Source organism: Bombina bombina, chromosome 5 (assembly GCF_027579735.1).
Source record: "Bombina bombina isolate aBomBom1 chromosome 5, aBomBom1.pri, whole genome shotgun sequence".
NCBI lineage: Eukaryota > Metazoa > Chordata > Amphibia > Anura > Bombinatoridae > Bombina > Bombina bombina.
The window spans coordinates 827,636,242-827,659,007 of record NC_069503.1 but is presented as its reverse complement, the minus strand read 5'-3'; the positions used below and the strand labels follow the sequence as shown (position 1 = coordinate 827,659,007).

General features: G+C 41.2%; 1 protein-coding gene across 1 annotated transcript in view; it reads left to right on the top strand.

Moving 5' to 3' along the window:
* The window catches only part of SMCHD1 (structural maintenance of chromosomes flexible hinge domain containing 1), a 1,770,687-nt gene that overhangs the window by 1,348,171 nt on the left and 399,750 nt on the right, over nucleotides 1-22,766 (top strand). The window contains exon 34 of the mRNA XM_053715865.1: nucleotides 8,501-8,588. Within this exon, the coding sequence (XP_053571840.1) occupies nucleotides 8,501-8,588 (88 nt within the window). The remainder of the gene's footprint in view (nucleotides 1-8,500; nucleotides 8,589-22,766) is intronic.

Sequence of the window (22,766 nt, the reverse complement as noted above, 5' to 3'; positions counted from 1 at the left end):
GGTACTTTTTTTAGGACTGCAAGCCTTACATGCACACAGCACTAAATAATGACAAATCACATAACCAGCAAGAGGGGCAATACTAAAGGCTAGCTGTTAGATGCATACACAGTACTGACCTTAAACTGCACTAGTTGTGTTTTTAGGCTGCTTGTTCTACTGTTGCATGCCTCACTGAAGCAGGAAGAAGAGTATGAGAGGCTGGTGCAAACCCAGGGAAGCCAGCAGAAGCAGAGTGCAGATAGAGTACACTCTCCTAGTGGGAAACTCCTCCCCTTGATTCCTTAGGGCAAACACGGAGCAATGCATTAGATAATTTTAAATGACAAAAATCCATTTTGAAAAGGCATTCAGGCCAGAAAGAGGTACATAACTACAGTCTAGCTAGGTATTATTTATTTATCACTGCACTGAAGTTTTCATTATGCTTCTTGCGTTCTGCTACTTACCTCACTTAAGCAGATAGTAGAGTCTGTAGGCAAGGCATGGGCTGGCACTACACCAGCATGGAAGCAGAGAGCAAATACAGAGTACACTCTGCTTGTGGGAAACTCCTCCCACCTGCCTCCTTCAAGTGGTGATTGTGATACACCAATTGGATTCCCTGCACTGTCTTTAGCAAAAAATATACTACGTTACCTCTGCACTGCAGTTCTGTTGTCACTAAGGTCCTGAATCAAGGCTGCTATAGCTCCACTTCCAATGGCTCACCCCCGCCCACATCTTGCTTCTTAAAATCATGTGCAAAAAATAAATACAAATGTTTAAACATCTGACAGCTTTCTGGTGCTGCAGAATCTTGGTGCCTTTTTTATTTTTAAAAGCGGTGCTGTTGTTGCGGTGCACTACCTGCATGGAGGAGAGCAGCTGTTTGCCTGTAAGCAGTACTTTGCAGCATTGGTACAGGATTGGTGCTGCGAGGCCCCTGCTTATATGCAGACTTAGGCAACCACCTATTTTGCCTTAAGCTAGTGCTGCCTCAGTCTGCTTACACGCACACACGATCCTAGCTGTTGGGAGGGGCAATTGCCCGTTGCCCTCCCCCTGGATCCGCCACTACCTTATACCAGGGAGGGGGGAATCCTGTCCTGAACCCTGGCGGTCCTGTGGCCCTGTGGGATATGGAGCTTGTCTGCCCGCAGACAGCTCCTTCTTTCCCACTTAGCAGCAAATGTTTCAGAGCATTGCCATGGTAACCCACTGCAACGCTCTGATTTAAAACAGGTGGCGCAACAGGCCGATGAAAGTGATCTTTCTGGGGGGCATACAGGGGGGCAAAGAATTTTCTAGGGGGGGGGGCAATTGCCCCCCCTGTAGCGACGCCACTGGTCCTTCAGGCAGTTGTCTCAGCTTGCTTTTTTCTTGCATGATTGATTTTTTTTATTATTATTATTTTTTTTTTTTTAAGTGCTTTCAAGAATGTTTGTGGATTTTATTTCTCAGTGGAAAAAAAACATAATTTATGTAAGAACTTACCTGATAAATTCATTTCTTTCATATTGGCAAGAGTCCATGAGCTAGTGACATATGGGATATACAATCCTACCAGGAGGGGCAAAGTTTCCCAAACCTCAAAATGCCTATAAATACACCCCTCATCACACCCACAATTCAGTTTAATGAATAGCCAAGCAATGGGGTGATAAAGAAAGGAGTAAAAAGCATTAACAAAGGAAATTTGGAAATTGGACTCTTGCCAATATGAAAGAAATGAATTTATCAGGTAAGTTCTTACATAAATTATGTTTTCTTTCATGTAATTGGCAAGAGTCCATGAGCTAGTGACATATGGGACATCAATACCCAAGATGTGGATCTTCCACTCAAGAGTCACTAGAGAGGGAGGGAATAAAAATAAAAACAGCCATATTCCGCTGACTAAAATTAATCCAGAACCCAAATAAATAAGTTTATTTTCATTTTGAAAGAAAAAAACTTAAATCAAAAGCAGAAGAATCAAACTGAAACAGCTGCCTGAAGAACTTTTCTACCAAAAACTGCTTCCGAAGAAGCAAATACATCAAAACGGTAGAATTTAGTAAATGTATGCAAAGAGGACCAAGTTGCCGTTTTGCAAATCTGATCAACTGAAGCTTCATTCTTAAAAGCCCACAAAGTGGAGACTGATCTAGTAGAATGAGCTGTAATTCTCTGAGGCGGGGCCTGTCCCGACTCCAAATAAGCTTGATGAATCAAAAGTTTCAACCAAGAAGCCAAGGAAATAGCGGAAGCCTTGTGACCTTTCCTAGGACCAGAAAATAAAACAAATAGACTGGAAGTCTTCCTGAAATTTTTAGTAGCTTCCACATAATATTTCAAAGCTCTTACCACATCCAAAGAATGTAAGGATTTCTCCAAAGAATTCTTAGGATTAGGACATAAGGATGGGACAACAATTTCTCTACTAATGTTGTTAGAATTCACAACTTTAGGTAAAAATTGAAAAGAAGTCCGCAAAACTGCCTTATCCTGATGAAAAATCAGAAAAGGAGACTCACAAGAGAGAGCAGATAACTCAGAAACTCTTCTAGCAGAAGAGATGGCCAAAAGGAACAACACTTTCCAAGAAAGTAGTTTAATGTCCAAAGAATGCATAGGTTCAAATGGAGGAGCCTATAAAGCCTTCAGAACCAAATTAAGACTCCAAGGAGGAGAAATTGACTTAATGACAGGCTTAATACGAATTAAAGCCTGTACAAAACAGTGTATATCAGGAAGTATAGCAATCTTTCTGTGAAATAAAACAGAGCGGAGATTTGTCCTTTCAAGGAACTTGCAGACAAACCCTTATCCAAACCATCCTGAAGAAACTGTAAAATTCTAGGAATTCTAAAAGAATGCCCGGAGAATTTATGAGAAGAACACCATGAAATGTAAGTCTTCCAAACTCTATAATAAATCTTTCTAGAAACAGATTTACGAGCTTGTAACATAGTATTAATCACTGAGTCAGAGAAACCTCTATGACTTAGAACTAAGCGTTCAATTTCCATACCTTCAAATTTAATGATTTGAGATCCTGATGGAAAAACAGACCTTGAGATGATAGGTCCGGCCGTAACGGAAGTGGCCAAGCGGGAAACTGGACATCCGAACCAGATCCGCATACCAAAACCTGTGTGGCCATGCTGGAGCCACCAGCAACACAAAAGACTGTTCCATGATGATTTTGGAGATCACTCTTGGAAGGAGAAGATGTAAGCAGATGTAAGAGGCGGGAAAATGTAAGCAGGATGATAACACCAAGGAAGTGTCAACGCATCCACTGCTTCCGCCTGAACATCCCTGGACCTGGATAGATAGCTGGGAAGTTTCTTGTTTAGATGAGAGGCCATGAGATCTATCTCTGGAAGACCCCACATCTGAACAATCTGAGAAAACACATCTGGATAGAGAGACCACTCTCCTGGATGTAAAGTCTGGCGGCTGAGATAATCCGCCTCCCAATTGTCTACACCTGGGATATGCACCGCAGTGATTAGACATTAGAGCTGGATTCCGCCTAAGCAAGTATCCGAGATACTTCTTTCATAGCTTAGGGACTGTGAGTCCCACCCTGATGATTGACATAAGCCACATTTGTGATATTGTCTGTCTGAAAACAAATGAACGGTTCTCTCTTTAGCAGAGGCCAGAACTGAAGAGCCCTGAGAATTGTACGGAGTTCTAAAATATTTATTGGTAATCTCGCCTCTTGAGATTTCCAAACCCCTTGTGCTGTCAGAGATCCCCAAACAGCTCCCCATCCTGAAAGACTTGCATCTGTTGAGATCACAGTCCAGGTTGGCCGAACAAAAGAAGCCCCTTGAACCAAACGATGGTGATCTATCCACCATGTCAGAGAGTGTCGTACATTGGGATTCAAGGATATTAATTGTGATATCTTTGTATAATCCCTGCACCATTGATTCATCATACAAAGCTGTAGAGGTCTAATGTGAAAACGAGCAAAGGGGATCGCGTCCGATGCTGCAGTCATGAGACCTAAAACTTCCATGCACATAGCCACTGAAGGGAATGACTGAGACTGAAGGTGCCGGCATGCTGCGACCAATTTTAAATGTCTCTTGTCTGTTAGAGACAGTCATGGACACTGAATCTATCTGGAAGCCTAAAAAGGTGACCCTTGTCTGAGGAATCAAGAAACTTTTTGGTAAATTGATCCTCCAACCATGTTTCCGAAGAAACAACACTAGTTGATTCGTGTGAGATTCTGCAGTACGTAAAGACTGAGCTAGTACCAAAATATCGTCCAAATAAGGAAACACCGCAATACCCTGTTCTCTGATTACAGATAGTAGGGCACCCAGAACCTTTGAAAAAATTATTGGAGCTGTTGCTAGGCCAAATGGAAGAGCAACCAATTGGTAATGCTTGTCTAGAAAAGAGAATCTCAGAAACTGATAGTGTTCTGGATTAATCGGAATATGAAGGTATGCATCCTGCAAGTCTATTGTGGACATATAATGTCCTCGCTGAACAAAATGCAGAATAGTCCTTATAGTCACCATCTTGAAAGTTGGTACTCTTACATAATGATTCAAAATTTTTAGATCCAGAACTGGTCTGAATAAATTTTCTTTCTTTGGTACAATGAATAGGTTTGAATAAAACCCCAAACCTTGTTCCTGAGGAGGAACTGGCATGATTACCCCTGAAGACTCCAGGTATGAAACACACTTCAGAAAAGCCTGAGCTTTTACTGGATTTACAGGGATGCGTGAGAGAAAAAATCTTCTCACAGGAGGTCTTACTCTGAATCCTATTCGATACCCTTGAGAGACAATGCTCTGTATCCAATGATTTTGGACAGATTTTCTCCAAAAATCCTTGAAAAACCTTAATCTGCCCCCTACCAGCTGAGCTGGAATGAGGGCCGCACCTTCATGCGGACTTAGGGGCTGACTTTTGTTTCCTAAATGGCTTGGATTTATTCCAATTTGAGGAAGGCTTCCAATTGGAAGCAGATTCCTTGGGGGGAGGATTGAGTTTTTGTTCCTTATTCTGACGAAAGGAACGAAAACGGTTAGAAGCCTTAGATTTACCCTTAGGTTTTTTATCCTGAGGCAAAAAAAACTCCTTTTCCCCCAGTGATAGTTGAAATAATAGAATCCAACTGAGAACCAAATAAATTATTACCTTGGAAAGAAAGAGATAGTAATCTAGATTTAGATGTCATATCAGCATTCCAAGACTTAAGCCACAAAGCTCTTCTAGCTAATATAGCTAAAGACATGGATCTAACATCAAGTTTGATAATAAAAATGGCATCACAAATAAAATGATTAGCCTGTTGCAGTAAGCGAATAATGCTAGATATGTCAGAATCCAATTCATGTTGCGCTAAATTTTCCAACCAGAAAGTTGATGCAGCCGCAACATCAGCCAAAGAAATAGCAGGTCTGAGAAGATGACCTGAATATAAATAGGCCTTCCTTAGATAAGATTCAAGCTTCCTATCTAAAGGATCCTTAAAGGAAGTGCTATCTTCCATAGGAATAGTGGTACGTTTAGCAAGAGTAGAAATAGCCCCATCAACTTTGGGGATTTTTTCACAAAACTCTATAGATTTTGCTGGTAAAGGATACAATTGTTTAAACCTTGAAGAAGGAATAAAAGAAGTACCTGGCTTATTCCATTCCCTAGAAATCATATCAGAAATAGCCTCAGGAATGGGAAAAACTCTTGGAGAAACCACAGGAGGTTTAAAAACAGCATTTAAACGTTTATTAGACTGAAAGTCAATAGGACTGGTTACCTCAATATCCAAAGTAATTAACACTTCTTTTAATAAAGAACGCATATACTCTATTTTAAATAAATAAGTAGATTTGTCAGTGTCAATGTCTGAGGAAGGATCTTCTGTCTTAGATAGATCTTTATCAGAAGAGGATAAATTATTATGTTGTTCGGCATTTGAAATTTCATCAGCTAAATGAGAAGTTTTAAAAGACCTTTTATGTTTATTAGAAAGTGGAAATGCAGACAAAGCCTTAATAATAGAATCAGAAACAAATTCTTTAAAATTTACAGGTATATCATGCACATTAGAAGTTGAAGGAACTGCAACTGGCAATGTACTATTACTGATGAAAACACTATCTGCATGTAGAAGTTTATCATGACAACTATTAGAAGTGACATTCGGTGGAATTATTTCTACAATTTTACAACAAATGCACTTAGCTTTGGTAGAACCGATGTCAGGCAGCAATGTTCCAGCAGAAACTTCTGAGACAGGATCAGATTGGGAGATCTTGCACAATGTAAGAGAAAAAACAACATATAAAGCAAAATTATCTATTTCCTTATATGACAGTTTCAGGAATGGGAAAAAATGCAATAGCATAGGCCTCTGATAGCAAAAAGTAAGAGGCAAACTTACAAGGGGTATTGAAATAATGAAAAAGTTTGGCGCCAAGTATGACGCACAACATAACCGAAAATGACATATTTGCGTCACTAATGACGCCGTCGTGTGAAAGGTCTCGGCGTCACGTATGATGCCGGAAATGACGAAGCTGCGCCATAAACGTATTCTTTCGCGCCCAAAAAAAATTTGCTACAAAAATGACGCAATAAAGTTTAGCATTTGACGCACCCGCGGGCCTAATACCCGCAATTGCAAGAAGTAGTCAATTGAAAAAAGACTAAACCCCAGGTAAGAAATACATTTCTTAAAATGTTTACATTCCCCAAATATGAAACTGACAGTCTGCAGAAGAAAATACATGAACCTGACTCATGGCAAATATAAGTACAATACATATATTTAGAACTTTATATAAATGCATACAGTGCCAAGCCATAGCTGAGAGTGTCTTAAGTAATGAAAACATAGTTACCAAAAGACACCCAACCACATATAGCAGATAGCCAAACCAGTACTAAAACAGTTATTAGTAGAGGTAATGGTAAATTGAGAGTATATCGTCGATCTGAAAAGGGAGGTAGGAGATGAATCTCTACGACCGATAACAGAGAACCTATGAAATAGACCCCTGTTAGGGAAATCATCGTATTCAAATAAGTGATACTCCCTTCACGTCCCTCTGACATTCGCTGTACTCTGAGAGGAATCGGGCTTCAACAATGCTGAGAAGCGCATATCAACGTAGAAATCTTAGCAGAAACTTACTTCACCACCTCCATAGGAGGCAAAGTTTGTAAAACTGAATTGTGGGTGTGGTGAGGGTGAGGGGTGTATTTATAGGCATTTTGAGGTTTGGGAAACTTTGCCCCTCCTGGTAGGATTGTATATCCCATATGTCACTAGCTCATGGACTCTTGCCAATTACATGAAAGAAATATTCTTTTTAAATCACTCCCTTTATGTTATTACTCGTGGACTCTACGGCTTGGGTATTATTTGCCAGGGGTAATGGGTCGTGGATTCTCACCACCTGTATGAAAGAAAACATCATTTATTCTTACCTGATAAATTCATTTTTTGTGGTGGTGAGAGTCCACGAGACCCCACCCTTTGTTTTCTTTGTTAGTAGTTTCTTTAGCACATCTTTTTTTCTGCTCCTTTAATTGCTCTTATTTCTCTTTCTTACCTCACTTTGCTTGGCTAGGATATACACTAGACTGAGGGGAGGGGTTTTATAGGGCTCTTGGGGTTTGAGAATCTTTGGCATAAATTATGTTTTTCTGCAGTGTAAGGTCCCCCACCTTTCACTCCCTCTCCCCTCCACCTCTGTGCCGCCCATCCACCTCCCTATGGTAACATAGCACCGATCCTGCTCTTTTACCACATGGAGGCAGATGCCTGCAGCGCAGAAAGAGCAAGTCTCGGTTGTCACTTGAGGACCGAGACTGCCGGAGCTTTCTGAAGGGCATATATATATATACATACACACACAAATGCAAATGTTTCTGCACACCTTACAAAATTATTTTATTAATATTACTTAGGGGTGCAGGCAACCAACCAAATAATTACACAAAATAGAATATTACCTGAGCTCATATTTTAAAATTGGGATCTTAGTCACACAATATGGCCATATTTTGCTTAAGCCAGTCAGCAGCTTACAAGGTGTCCCAATGTTGACTGGTCCTAACACTGCAATGTGATGCCTTTCTGGACTATAACATTCCTGCTCCAACTATGCATCTAAGAATGAGCCTCCCTGGCTTTATACACACTTCCACGTATGTATGTGTGTGTGTGTTATGCGGTATGTTGGGCTATGTACTGCATGACACACACATACATCTGATCTGATTGGGTCAAGGAGTTAAATACTAGTTGAAAATTGTATTTTAAGAAGTTAAACACATTGTTGACCTAGCTTACCAAGTGCTCTCATGGCATGTGATTGGCTCACTAGCCATATACTTCTTAGTAACAGCAATGCATTTTGACTCCAGTTAATTGAGGTAGTTTAATGTTTTTGTAAATTACAAATGAAAATTGTGTCACTTCTGAGGCTGATCTTTTATTTTACACTTTACAGAGGAAGATTAAATTATAATTTTTTTATTTATTTTTTAGAGATAAAGTGATACCAGATCGTGTGGGTAAATACTGCATCCAATTTGTTCATGTTGCTGAAAAAAACATGACACTTTATAGTGAACAGGTGAGTTTATTTTGGACTTGAATTACCAGTTTTTTTCTTTTATATATATCTTTTATATATATATATATATATATATATATATATATATATACACACACACACACAAACACATACAAGACTCATAATTTCAAGCACTAAGCTGCTAGCCAGGCCAAAATGTCATTTGCCACTTCTGATCCCTCCCATCAACTGCCCACACTACTCCTACTACCCCACCCCCTCTTTGCATATGTTTAGCTATTTTGAAACACTTTGTTGTGCAGTCATTTTTTATATATTTTATTTTAAATCATAATAAATGTATGGATAGGAAACCCCAAAATGTTCTTTTATTATTTGGATAGAACATACAATTTTAAACAACTTTCCAATGTACTTCTTTTATTAAATTTGCTTGATTATCTTGTTATCCTTTTGCTGAAGGAAGAGCATTGCTCTACTGGCAGCTAGCTGAACGTCTAGTTAGCCAATCACAAGAGACAAATGTGTGCAGGTACCAATCAGCAACTAGCTCCCACTACTGTAGGATATGTGCGTATTCTTTTTCAACAAGGGATACCAAGAGAATGAAGCATATTTGAAAATATAATTGAATTTAAAAGTGTCTTAAAATGACATGCTCTATTTAAATCATGCAAGTTTAATTTTGATTTTCCTATTCATTTAAAGGGACACTTAACCCAATTTTTCTCTTGCAAGGTGTATCCAGTCCACGGATTCATCCTTTACTTGTGGGATATTCTCATTCCCTACAGGAAGTAGCAAAGAGAGCACACAGCAAAGCTGTCCATATAGCTCCCCCCTCCCCCCCAGTCATTCTCTTTGCTGGCTCTAAGCACTAGGATCTCTCTCGGGAGTGTAAAGTGAATGTGGTGTTACAATTGTAGTTTTATTATCTTCAATCAAAAGTTTATTTTAAATGGTACCGGTTTGTACTATTTACTCTCTAGCAGAAAAGTGATGAAGATTTCTGCTGAGAGGAAAATGATTTTAGCATGTTGTAACTAAAATCCACTGCTGTTCCCACACATGACTGAAGAGTACCAGAAAACTTCAGTTGGGGGGAACAGTTTGCAGGGTGATCTGCAATAAGGTATGTTCAGTCATTTATTTCTAGACAAGACTGAGATAATGCTAGAAGAGACTGACAATATCCCCATGAGGGGAGGGTAAGCTATGTTCACAGACTTAGTAAGGAATTGAATGCTTACATAATAGGGCTAATATACTGGTTGACACTTATTCAGGGCAATCGATTGTTTGGCTAAGGAAAAATCGTTTCGCAAGACACTTTGAAAGCCCTTTTGGGTTTTTTCTAGGGTTATTACAACATGGCTGTTTTTTTTTTTGTTTTTTTTTCAAAAGAGCTTTATTCAAGTATAATAAGCATACAAAATAAAAAGTGATCTTACAAGATAAAAAAAACTGTAAAAATACAAGGCAAAATAACCTAAACAACGTGTCTCAGACAATAAAGTTACGACTTGAATCAGTGCGTTAAAGGTATGTTTACATATAGCCAATGATGTCCAGCTGGATCCCTGGCGGTGTTAACAAGTCTACAGCCATATTTGTTATTATTATATACCCCATCGGGTTACACAGAATATCACTCATGAAAATGGCGTAGAATATAAGTCCAATAAGCTTCTGTCCAGTCCAGGTTCAGTGATCTTAAATTCCTATTACATTATACCTTGAGAAATTTAGAAGAACTGCGTAACAACAAAAGAATTTACAAATCTTAACACATTTTCTACCGTGAGGGCCACTATACTCTACTATTCTGGGCGATATCGATTTTCCTTCCAATACATATATATCACATATTATGTACTATCTTTCACACCTTCAATAAAGATCAACTGCCAACCACCTCTAAGCCATAAATATACTGCTCCCATAGAAATAACATATCATGGTACAAAGTCAAATTTCCTATTTTAAGATAATGTAGCCTCTCTAATATTAAGGTGTGCTTCACTAGATCATACCAATTACTAAGTGTAGGTGCATGTGCCTTCTTCTAGGATCTTGCTATGAGCCTTTTTGCTGCGTTTATTAGTATTTGATAAAGGTTTCTCCTAATCCTACATGAGATCTCAGTGTTAGCATTGAACAAGATGCCCTCAGGCGACAGTGTCCAATCAATTCCAATAATTTTGCAAATCTGGTTATGTATTTGTACCCAAAATGTGTGTATTACTCTACATTCCCACTATATGTGGTACATGGTACCTTCCTGCCCACAACCCCTCCAGCATCTGCCACTGGCATTTTTAAACATGTGTTTTAGTTTGCCGGGTGTTAGGTACCACCTAGTGAGGATTTTGGTATTTGTTTCAAGTGCTGTTGATGAGTGTGCTGATTTGGCTGTTGCCTGAAACCATGTATCCCACTGTTTACAAGAAAACCTTCTGCCTATTTCAGCCTCCCATTTAGATATGTAATTCGGTTTGTCCGGAAGACTTGACTTAAGGACGGTCCTATACGTTGTGGAGATCACCCCCTTAGGGTGTTGGCGCGATATGCATACATTTTCAAATATCGTGAGTGGCCTGAGCAAATCTTGCTTGCTTTTGTGCATAGTTAGGAAATGACGTACCTGATGGTATCTCAACCAGGATTGGAAAAAAGTATAACCTTGTGTCAGTAGGGCGTCTCTCTGCGCTAATCTTCACTTTTCTAATAACAAATATATAGGGATATAATCTAACAGTTTAGATGCTTGATCTACTTTTAATTTCTTCCCTGACCAACCATGCAGGAGTTCCTCATTTGGATCAAGTATTGTTAGAGGGGAGTAAATGGATGTTATGTGTTTGTGTTTGTTACATAATTTTAACCAGTCAGACCAGGTTTCCTTGATAATTGGGTAAGCTTCAATTTTTTCTATAGGTGGTTTTTGAGGTGCCCAACAGATCCCACCTATGTGTGAGACCCCCAGCAGTTGAGATTCTAGATGGACACTTCTCTTATAAGAGTTGCCACCCTGTCTGCACCATTCTACTACCTTATTTGCGGCAATCGCCAATTTATAAAAGTGCAAATTAGGGACCCCCTATCCCCCTTCTTCCCTGTGCCTGTAAAGCGTGTTCTTAGCTAGGCGCGGGAGTTTCCTATCCCAAATATAAGTGTCTATAATCACTTGCAACTTGCTGATGTCTGCTGTCACTCCCGATATGGGCAATGCTTGCATGACATACAGTGCTTTTGGTAATAATGTCATTTTGGCAGCAGCAATTCTGCCCAGCCAGGAAATATGTTTTTTCGGTAGCCAAGAAGATGCCAAATGTTCGAATTCCCCTAGCAATCGGCCATAATTTAGTTTCCGTAGGGAAATAGGGTCCTGTGTCAAGAATATCCCCAAATATTTTAATGCTTGACTCTGAATTTTATAGGGGAACATATGTTTAATTTCTAATACTTCTGAGTCTGCGAGGTTTATCGGATATAATTCCGATTTGTTAATATTTATCAAGAAATTTGACACTGCCCCATATGTCTCCAGTTCATTTTGGATGTGTGGAAGAGAAAGTATTGGTTCAGCTATTGTCAGGAGAATATCGTCAGCGAACATTGCCAACTTATAAGTTTGGTCTTGTATAGTAATACCCTTTATTCCCGATTGTTCACGTAATTTTGTGGCCAATGGTTCTAATAATAGTATAAAAAGGATGGGGGAGAGCGGGCAGCCCTGTCTCGTCCCATTCATGATTTCGAGGTGATCAGACAGAGCCCCATTAACCCGTATCTGGGCCGATGGGGTAGAATATAGTGCAAAAATTTGTGAAATAATTTTTTTGGGGAAGCCGAATTTTTGAAGGGTTGTTAATAAAAAGGTCCAATCTAATCTATCAAATGCTTTTTCAGCATCAGTTGATAGGTAAATTGCAGGAATTTTGAATTTTTAAATGTAGTCCATTAAGTTTAATACTTTTCCAATATTATCTTTGGCCTCTCTCTCTGGGACAAAGCCAACTTGGTCGTGATGTATTAGTTTTGGGAGAACTTTATTTATCCTATTTGCTATGATTTTGGAATATAATTTGATATCTACATTTAACAAGGAGATTGGCCTGAAATTAGCTGGGGTCTCTGGCTTTTTGCCGGGTTTAGGGAGTACCGAGATATGGGCCTGTAGCATTGTATCAGGGAAAACTACAGTTTCAGATATTTGATTGAAAAGGGTAAGTAAATGTGGGATGAGTTGGGTCTTGAAAACTTTGTAATACCTATTACTGAGACCGTCCGGTCCTGGGGCCTTGTCCGGTTTCAGTTCTTTAATAGCTTCCATTATCTCCTTACTGGAAATCTGTGCTTCCAATACCTTGCTTTCATCTTCTGTGAGTTTAGGGAGATTTATACCCTCTAAATATCTTTCGCATTCTGACTGGTGGCTATTTGGCGCTCTGTTGGGAAACAAATTATATAATCTGTGATAGAACTTCCTGAAGGAGTCCCCAATGGATTTTGTGTCCTCAATATTAGTGTTATGTGGTGATTTGAGTGAGTGAATGTAGGAGTTTGTGCGTTGCTGCTTTAATGCTCTAGCTAATAGCTTCCCCGATCTATTTCCCTCACCATAGTATTTTTGTTGTATGTGCAATTGACTTCTCTGTGACTCGAGTTGCAAGTGCTTGTTTAGATTTTCCCTTTTATTTTGTAGAATCCTAGCCAGTTCCTGGTCCCTAGGATGTAGTTTCAATGACATATCAGCCTCAGATACCTCTTGTGCTAATTTAACATATTCTGCAAGGGCTTGTTTGCGTTTATATGCTTGTAATTTGATAAATTTGCCTCTGATATAAGCTTTATGTGCTTCCCACACTATTGCGGGGCTAATGTCTGGTGTGCTATTAATAGTAAAATAGCTATCTAGATACTCCGCGAATGATTCTACCACTTTTGAGTCAGCTAACAGTACATTGTCAAGACTCCATGTAAAAGGCTTGATGGGGGCAGAAGGCCATGCCATCTCACATTCCACTAAAGAGTGGTCTGACCATACTGTATGTTTTATATTTACATATTTAACTAATGAAAGCGCAAGATGATCTACTAGAATGTAGTCTAGTCTTGAGTAACTTTTTTGTGGGTTTGAAAAGAAGGTGTAATCTCTAGTTTGCGGATGGGTGTAGCGCCATGTATCATGTAGTGTCAAAGCTCTAATGTCTTTCCATATAGAATGAAGCATTTTTTGGTTCTGTCGAACAGTGGGGTTAGAGCTGTCTAGGTCAGGTTCGAGAGGGGTATTAAGATCTCCAGCGAGAATTAAGGGGCCTTTGGCTAGATCTGTAATCCTATCTGAGATTTGTGAAACAAAACGGTCCTGCCTCACATTGGGAGCGTATAAATTGACAATAGTCACAGGTCTACCAAACATCAGGCCCATAATTCCCAAGAATCTCCCCTCCTTATCCTTATCTATTTTTTGGAGTTTAAATGGAATTGATTTGTGCACCAAAATGCTAACCCTGTTAATTCTTTTGGTGGAGTTCGTACTGTGGAAATGTTGCGGGTATTGAGTTGAAAGAAACCTAGGTATCTTACCCGTCTTAAAATGCGTTTCCTGCAGTAAGAGGATTTTCCCTCCTCTCCTATATAGGTCTCTGATAGCCATATTCCGCTTATTAGGGCAATTGAAACCTTTTACATTTTGAGTGATTATATGTATAGTGGGTGTGTTAGTTTCTGTCATCCAGAGTGTTGAAGCTATGTTTTGATAGTCCTAAGCTATATGGCAATGTTATAAATGATTTACAGTGATATTTAGCCCAGAGTACATGTCTGAAATTGAAGTGGCCCTCACGGCAGTAGCTAAAAAAATAAACAAAATAAAATTCAAACAAGATAAGTAGTGCACAACTGGTGCAAATGAAAAGAGCTATAACTAGCATTCTTTTAAGGGGAGAATACAAAACCCCTATTGGGCATGAAATAGATATTACCTCAAGCTTGCACAGTGGTGCACCCTGAGTGTTGCTTAGTGTGTGTGCCTGGAAACATTTAGACATAAGATATGTTACATCTCGATTTGCAGACTAAACAATTTAGACATCCATACATTACATTCAAAGAAACATGTGAGCCCTACCATTACAGTATTCAAATATTTACATTACAATGTAGGTTCTACTCAGTTCAGAGGCAATAATCATACCTTATTTACGCGGCATGTCTCACCTCTCTTCGTCTACAAGGACTCTTGTCCGTCAATCAGTGTGGCTGTACCCCACCAAAATTCCTTCTGTGAGATCATCTTGCCCTGGCCCACCCCTCCTTTAATTCACAGAGTGGGCCAGTGCAGACGACCCCCAGATCACAAATACTGCTGCATCAGCTGCAACCCTCACCCCATAGACTTAATTAAATTCAGTCCCACAACAGAAAGAAAGAGAGAAAGTTCACTTTCCTGAAGTTGCAGCAGAGTCCACTTTTTGAATGTCTTTATTGACCAACTTTGCTGGGACTCTCTTCCACTCCGTTCTCTGTGGTAGAGGTGGGGCAGTATAGAGTCTCTCCCCTCTTCCTTCACGGATCTCATCTTGCTGAGGCATGGTGGTGATTTCCAGGTTCTTACAGACCTTCTGTATATCCTCTGTTGTATTGCATATTAATCTTCTTCCCTTCCATGGGATTTGCAGATTGAAAGGGTGGCCCCATCTGTATGGGATATTACGTTGTCTTAGTGTGGTGGTAAAGAATCTAAATTCACGTCTCTTCTGCAATGTTCTTGGAGTCAAATCTTCAAATAATTGAATGGAGTCAGCCCTGAACTTAAGAGGAAATTTCTGTCGTGCTTTTTTCATTATCTCCTCTTTGATTTGATAACTAGTAATCTTGACAATAACATCTCTTGGGGGCTGGTCACCCAGAGGTTTTGCTCGCAAGGCCCGGTGGAACCTATCCAGTGCTATAGTGGCTTCTGGGTCTACTCCCAAGACAAGAGTAAACAAACCTTGTAGATAGTCTTCCAGATCTGGTGATAGGATGGTCTCTGGGATTCCTCTGATTCGAATGTTACTGCGACGACTGCGGTTTTCCAGGTCATCTAGCTTGTTCTCCATTTGTAAAAGTTGCTCATCTTGAGAGGCCACCTAAGACCTGAGAAAGAGTATGTTGGAATCGGTGAGGGCATTGTTGTCTTCTAATTTTTCTACTCTCTGGCCCATATCTGAAAGCTCCTTTTTAATCTCAGAGATTTCCTCCCTGATGCATTGTTTAACTTGGCCAATTAGGTTGGAAAAGTCCTTTTTTGAGGGTAGGGAATTCAGCAGGGCTCTAGGAACTGAAATGGCATGTTCTGAACTCTCTCCCTCAGATTCAGATGAGGCAGAGGAAGCATCCCCTCTAGCATCGCTTGTAGGTGTTAGAACTTTCCCAGGTGTATCTATGTGCTTGATAAAATTATTTACTGAAGGATTTGTTGTTGTCTGTTTTTTAGCGCCTTTGTCCGGCTTGCCTCCCTTTTTGGGAGACATTTTAACTCCTGTGTAAAAGAGAGATTGGTACTTGATATCTTGATAGAAAGGATAAAATACAGTATCAATTAACTGCTGGCAGATTGATTAAGCTAGGTCTGCCACTCTTGTCGCTAATGTCAGTGTCTCTTGTCCTCTGCAAAACATGCATTTATCACCAGCTGTGAGTCTGGGGCCAGAGTGTATTGTTTGTTACCCTTCCTTCCTTCTTAGGCTAACCGCATGTGTCCAGGAATGCGCAACATGCGTCAGTGGGATATATTTTTTATTAAATGGTCGGCATAATTCACACTAACCAATGCCAAGCATATCTCTTGCTTTGTTGTTATATTTGCTGCTGTCCCCTTATAGCAGGCTCAATGTTCATTATTGTATGTGGCCATATGCTCCTGTTCACTGTGGCTAATGGCGGCCATCTATTAAATTTAGTGCTTCCCATCCTGGGGCCTCACACGAGTACAGCATGCCCACAGAAAGGCACCCACCTCAGGCGACAGATACCCGCTTACCACTGTGATCACTTTCCCAAGTTTTTTTTACGCAGTCTGTCTAGCAGCTTTCTCCTCTGTCCGCGATCAGCGGCAAGCAGCGTCTCCTTCATACGACGCTTGGATGCGTTACAGGCCGCGGTGTAATAAAATGCCGTCTCCTTACTGTTGTGTTGTATGTCCGGGCAGGTGCCAATCCGGGTTGATAAATAGGGCTTATTAAGACTTCTTAGCAGTTCAGTTTAGCCAGGCACACTCACATTTAAATTGATTTAGCCCTTAAGGGAGACTAGAGCTCACAAACGTGCAGCCATCTCCTGTGAGTGCTGGCTCCGCCCCCCACATGGCTGTTTTTTAGTCACTTAGGAGTGATTTACTAGGCCTCACAGCTCCGGAGTAGAGTGGGAGGGGCCTAATTGCCTCAGATGCGCACTTAGAATTGCAGATAAGTTCATGCTGTTTCACATGGAGGGTCCTGCTGATGTTTGAGGGCCTAAAAGAAGCTATATTCCCCCAAATCTGATCTCTAAGGGAAGGTAGGGCCACAGCAAGGCTGTGGCAAGGTGCTGTAGTGATTTAACCAGGTGTTGGCTTTAGGCTGCTCCGGTTTGGGCATTAAGGGGTTAATCGTTTTGAAACTTGGGGTGCAATCTTATTAAGGCTTTAGCTACATACTGTGAAAATGTCAGAAAGATTGCTGCATTTTTCACCATTTTGTAAAATTGTGTGCTCTTTTTATCTCTTAAAGGCACAGTAACGTTTTTTTCAAATTGTGTTTTTTATTTGATTAAAGTGATTCCAAGCCTCTTTGTGTACTCTACTAGTCTGTTAAACATGTCTGACACTAAGGAAAATCCTTGTTCAATGTGTTTAGAAGCCATGGTGGAACCCCCTCTCAGAATGTGTCCCACTTGTACTGATATGTCTATATCATATTGTTGCACTTAAGAATGTGGCCCAAGATGATTCTCAGACTGAAGGTAACGAGGGTAGCCCGTCTGCCTCTCCCCAAGTGTCACAACCAGTTAAGCCTGCGCAAGCGACGCCTTGTACCTCTAGTGCGTCTAACCCTTTTACATTACAAGACTTAGCGGCAGTCATGGATAATTCTCTTACAGCCTTCTTATCTAAACTGCCCGTGTTACCTGCAAAGCGTGATAGCTCCATTTAAGAACAGATTATGAGCATTCTGACGCTTTGGTAGCCGTATCCGATATACCCTCACAACGCTCTGAAGTGGGAGCGAGGGATTTGATGTCTGAGGGAGAAGTCTCTGATTCAGGAAGGGTTCCTCCCCAGACAGATTCAGATACATTGGCTTTTAAATTTAAACTAGAACACCTCCGTGTTTTACTTAGGGAGGTATTAGCTACTCTGGGATCACCAAAGGGTCACAGTCATCCAGAGAAATTGTGTAAAATGGACAAGTACCTAGAGGTCCCTGTTTACACGGATGCGTTTCCGGTCCCTAAGAGGATTGCGGATATTGTTACTAGGGAGTGGGATAGGCTAGGTGTCCCTTTTGTCCCCCCCTCCTGTTTTTAAGAAAATGTTCCCCATATCTGACCCCATGCGAGACTTGTGGCAGACGGTCCCTAAGGTGGAGGGGGCTGTTTCTACACTAGCTAAACGCACAACCATACCAATTGAAGACAGTTGTGCTTTTAAAGACCCTATGGATAAAAAATTAGAGGGTTTACTTAAGAAAATTTTTGTTCAACAAGGTTTTCTTCTCCAACCTATTGCCTGCATTATTCCTGTAATTAATGCAGCTGCTTTCTGGTTTGAGGCGTTGGAAGACTCGCTCCAGACGGAGACCTCACATGAGGAAATTATGGATAGAATTAAGGCTCTAAAGCTAGCTAATTCTTTTATCACTGACGCCGCTTTCCAAATAGCTAAGTTAACGGCGAAAAATTCAGGTTTCGCCATTTTGGCGCGCAGGGCGCTATGGCTAAAGTCCTGTTCGGCCGATGTGTTGTCTAAATCCAAGCTTTTGAACATTCCTTTCAAAGGGAAGACCCTATTCGGGCCTGAATTGAAAGAGATTATTTCAGATATCACCGGGGGAAAAGGCCATGCTCTCCCTCAGGACAAAGCCTTTAAAACAAAGAACAAAGCTAATTTTCGTTCCTTTCGCAATTTCAGGAACGGCCCCGCTTCATCCTCTCCGGCTGCAAAGCAAGAGGGTAACGCTTCACAGCCCAAGGCAAACTGGAAACCTTACCAGGGCTGGAATAATGGTAAACAGGCCAAAAAGCCTGCAGCTGCCACCAAGACAGCATGAAGGGGTAGCCCCCGATCCGGGACCGGATCTAGTAGGGGGCAGACTCTCTCTCTTCGCTCAGGCCTGGGCAAGAGATGTACACGATCCTTGGGCATTAGAGATTGTAGCCCAGGGATACCTTATAGAATTCAAGGACTCTCCTCCAAGGGGAAGGTTCCACATTTCTCGTCTGTCTACAGATCAGACAAAGAAAGAGGCGTTTTTACGCTGTGTAGAAGATCTACATACAATGGGAGTGATCCACCCAGTTCCAATTGCAGAACAAGGACTTGGGTTTTACTCAAACCTGTTTGTGGTTCCCAAAAAAAGAAGGAACTTTCAGACCAATCCTGGATCTCAAAATTCTAAACAGATTCCTCAGAGTCCCATCATTCAAAATGGAGACCATTCGGACAATCTTACCAATGATCCAGGAGGGTCAATATATGACTACCGTGGATCTAAAGGATGCGTATCTGCACATTCCTATACACAAAGATCATCACCAGTTTCTCAGGTTCGCCTTTCTGGACAAGCATTTTCAGTTTGTGGCTCTTCCTTTCGGGTTGGCCACTGCTCCCAGAATTTTTGCAAAGGTGCTAGGGTCCCTCCTGGCGGTTCTAAGACCGCGGGGCATAGCAGTGGCGCCTTACCTAGACGACATCTTAATTCAGATGTCAACTTTCCAAAGAACCAAGTATCACACGTAGATTGTATTGGCCTTTCTGAGGTCTCACGGGTGGAAGGTGAACATCAAAAAGAGTTCTCTCTCCCCCCTCACAAGAGTTCCATTCCTAGGAACCCTGATAGACTCGGTAGAAATGAAAATATTTCTGACGGAGGTCAGAAAGCTAAAACTCTTAACTACTTGCCGAGATCTTTATTCCATTCCTCAGCCATCTGTGGCTCAGTGCATGGAGACAATCGGAATAATGGTTGCGGCAATGGACATAGTCCCTTTTGCTCGGATGCACCTCAGACCACTGCAACTATGCATGCTCAAACAGTCGAATGGGGATTATGCAGATTTGTCTCCTCAAATTCAGTTGGACCAGGAGACCAGAGATTCTCTTCTCTGGTGGTTGTCTCAGGATCTGTAAGGTTGTAAATGTAGCTGGACAAGAAACCAGAATGTTATTCTGTAACAACTGGTAAAAACTGTGCCAGCAAGTTAATAAGACATAATGGATAGCAGACAAGATATAGTTAATATCACAATCTGTGCCTTTAGAAATATCATGCAACTATGAACAGGAGTTGAAAGGTTAACAGTCACAGGTAATGAATTTCACTTGGTCAATAAAGAGAGCTCATAAGTGATTACTGAGTCAATGAATTAAATATGCAGCTTAAGCAAACAGGTTATAACAGCTTGTTATGCCTGTAAAAGGTGGAGGATATGGCATAAATAGTTAATGAATGTTTGTACCTTAGTTGCAGATGAAGAAAGGACTGGATCCGGTTTTCAGAGCAGTGAACAATGTTTTAGATAACAATCTACTTACAATTTGGTAGGAGAGGTTGCTGGGAGGAACAGATGAGAGCTTTGCAGACAGTGGGCAGCAAGTGAGCAAAAATGAGGAAGTGATCCTTGCGGCCGGGACTTGATGCAGTGTAGCAATCCAAAAGGAAAAAGATCCAGTATGCTGAGCTGCTTGAAGCAGAGAAGCAGGTTCCAAAGTAAGAATCCTTCACAGTTGAAAAAGTAGCAAGGTAACACAGCAGTAAATAACTATAGAGATTGCTTAAATAAAATAAGCACTTGAATTAGAGGTCAGACTTGAAAGTGGCTGCTGTGGACAAGTTGAACACAACAGGCTAAGCACAAAATAATCAAGCAATGATGTGAAGAAAGGGGAGTGGTTTTATAGGCAGGAGGAATTGAGTGGAATGTCTTAAAGGGACATTGCAGGATCACCTGTCTCAAGGAATATGTTTCCGCAGGCCAGAGCGGATCATCGTAACGACCAACGCCAGTCTGTTAGGCTGGGGTGCGGTCTGGGACTCCCTGAAAGCTCAGGGCTTATGGTCTCTGGAAGAAACTCTTCTCCCGATAAACATTCTGGAACTGAGGGCGATATTCAACGCTCTTTAGGCATGGCCTCAACCAGCGGCGGCCAAATTCATCAGATTTCAGTCGGACAACATCACGACTGTAGCTTACGTCAATCATCAGGGGGGAACAAAGAGTTCCCTAGCGATGACGGAAGTAACCAAAATAATCAGGTGGGCGGAGGATCACTCCTGCCATCTCTCAGCAATTCACATCCCAGGAGTAGACAACTGGGAGGCGGATTTTCTAAGTCGTCAGACTTTTCACCCGGGGGAGTGGGAACTCCACCCAGAGGTATTTGCCCAGCTGACTCAGCTATGGGGCACCCCAGAGTTGGATCTGATGGCGTCCCGTCAGAACACCAAACTTCCTCTCTACGGGTCCAGGTCCCAAGGCGGTATTGATAGATGCTCTAGCAGCGCCTTGGTCCTTCAATCTGGCTTATGTTTTTCCACCGTTTCCTCTCCTCCAGCGTCTGGTTGCCAGAATCAAGCAGGAGAAGGCTTCAATGATTCTGATAGCGCCTGCGTGGCCATGCAGGACTTGGTATGCAGACCTAGTGGACATGTCATCTGTCCCACCATGGACACTGCCAATGAGGCAGGATCTTCTAATACAGGGTCCGTTCAAGCATCCAAATTTAGTTTCTCTACGTCTGACTGCTTGGAGATTGACCGCTTAATTCTATCAAAGCGTGGGTTCTCTGAGTCAGTTATAGATACTCTGATTCAGGCTAGAAAGCCTGTCACCAGGAAAATCTACCATAAGATATGGCGGAAATATCTTTGTTGGTGTGAATCCAAGGGTTACTCATGGAGTAAGATTAGGATTCCGAGGATATTGTCCTTTCTCCAAGAAGGACTGGAGAAAGGATTGTCAGCTAGTTCCTTAAAAGGACAAATATCTGCTTTGTCTATCCTGTTACACAAGCGTCTGGCAGAGGTACCAGACGTTCAAGCGTTTGCTCAGGCTTTAGTCAGAATCAAGCCTATAAACCTGTGGCTCCGCCATGGAGTTTGAATCTAGTTCTTTCAGTTCTTCTAGGGGTTCCGTTTGAACCTTTACATTCCATAGACATTAAGTTGTTATCTTGGAAAGTTTTGTTTTTGATAGCTATCTCTTCTGCTCGAAGAGTTTCAGAATTATCTGCCTTACAGTGTGATTCACCTTACCTGGTGTTCCACGCAGATAAGGTAGTTTTGCGTACCAAGCCTGGTTTTCTTCCTAAAGTTGTTTCTAACAAGAATATTAACCAGGAAATAGTTGTTCCTTCTCTGTGTCCTAATCCATCTTCGAAGAAGGAACGTCTATAGTTCGTGCTTTAAAGTTCTATTTACAAGCAACTAAGGATTTCAGACAAACATCTTCCTTGTTTGTTATCTATTCTGGTAAGAGGAGAGGTCAGAAAGCGACTGCTACCTCTCTTTCCTTTTGGCTGAAAAGCATCATCCGTTTGGCCTATGAGACTGCTGGCCAGCAGCCTCCTGAAAGAATTACTGCTCATTCTACCAGAGCAGTGGCTTCCACATGGGCTTTCAAAAATGAGGCTTCTGTTGAACAGATTTGTAAGGCAGCAACTTGGTCTTCACTGCATACTTTTGCCAAATTTTACAAATTCGATACTTTTGCTTCTTCGGAGGCTATTTTTGGGAGAAAGGTTTTGCAAGCAGTGGTGCCTTCCGTTTAGGTTACCTGACTTGTTCCCTCCCTTCATCCGTGTCCTAAAGCTTTGGTATTGGTATCCCACAAGTAAAGGATGAATCCGTGGACTGGATACACCTTGCAAGAGAAAACAGAATTTATACTTACCTGATAAATTACTTTCTCTTGCGGTGTATCCAGTCCACGGCCCGCCCTGGCATTTAAGTCAGGTATAAAAAATTTTGT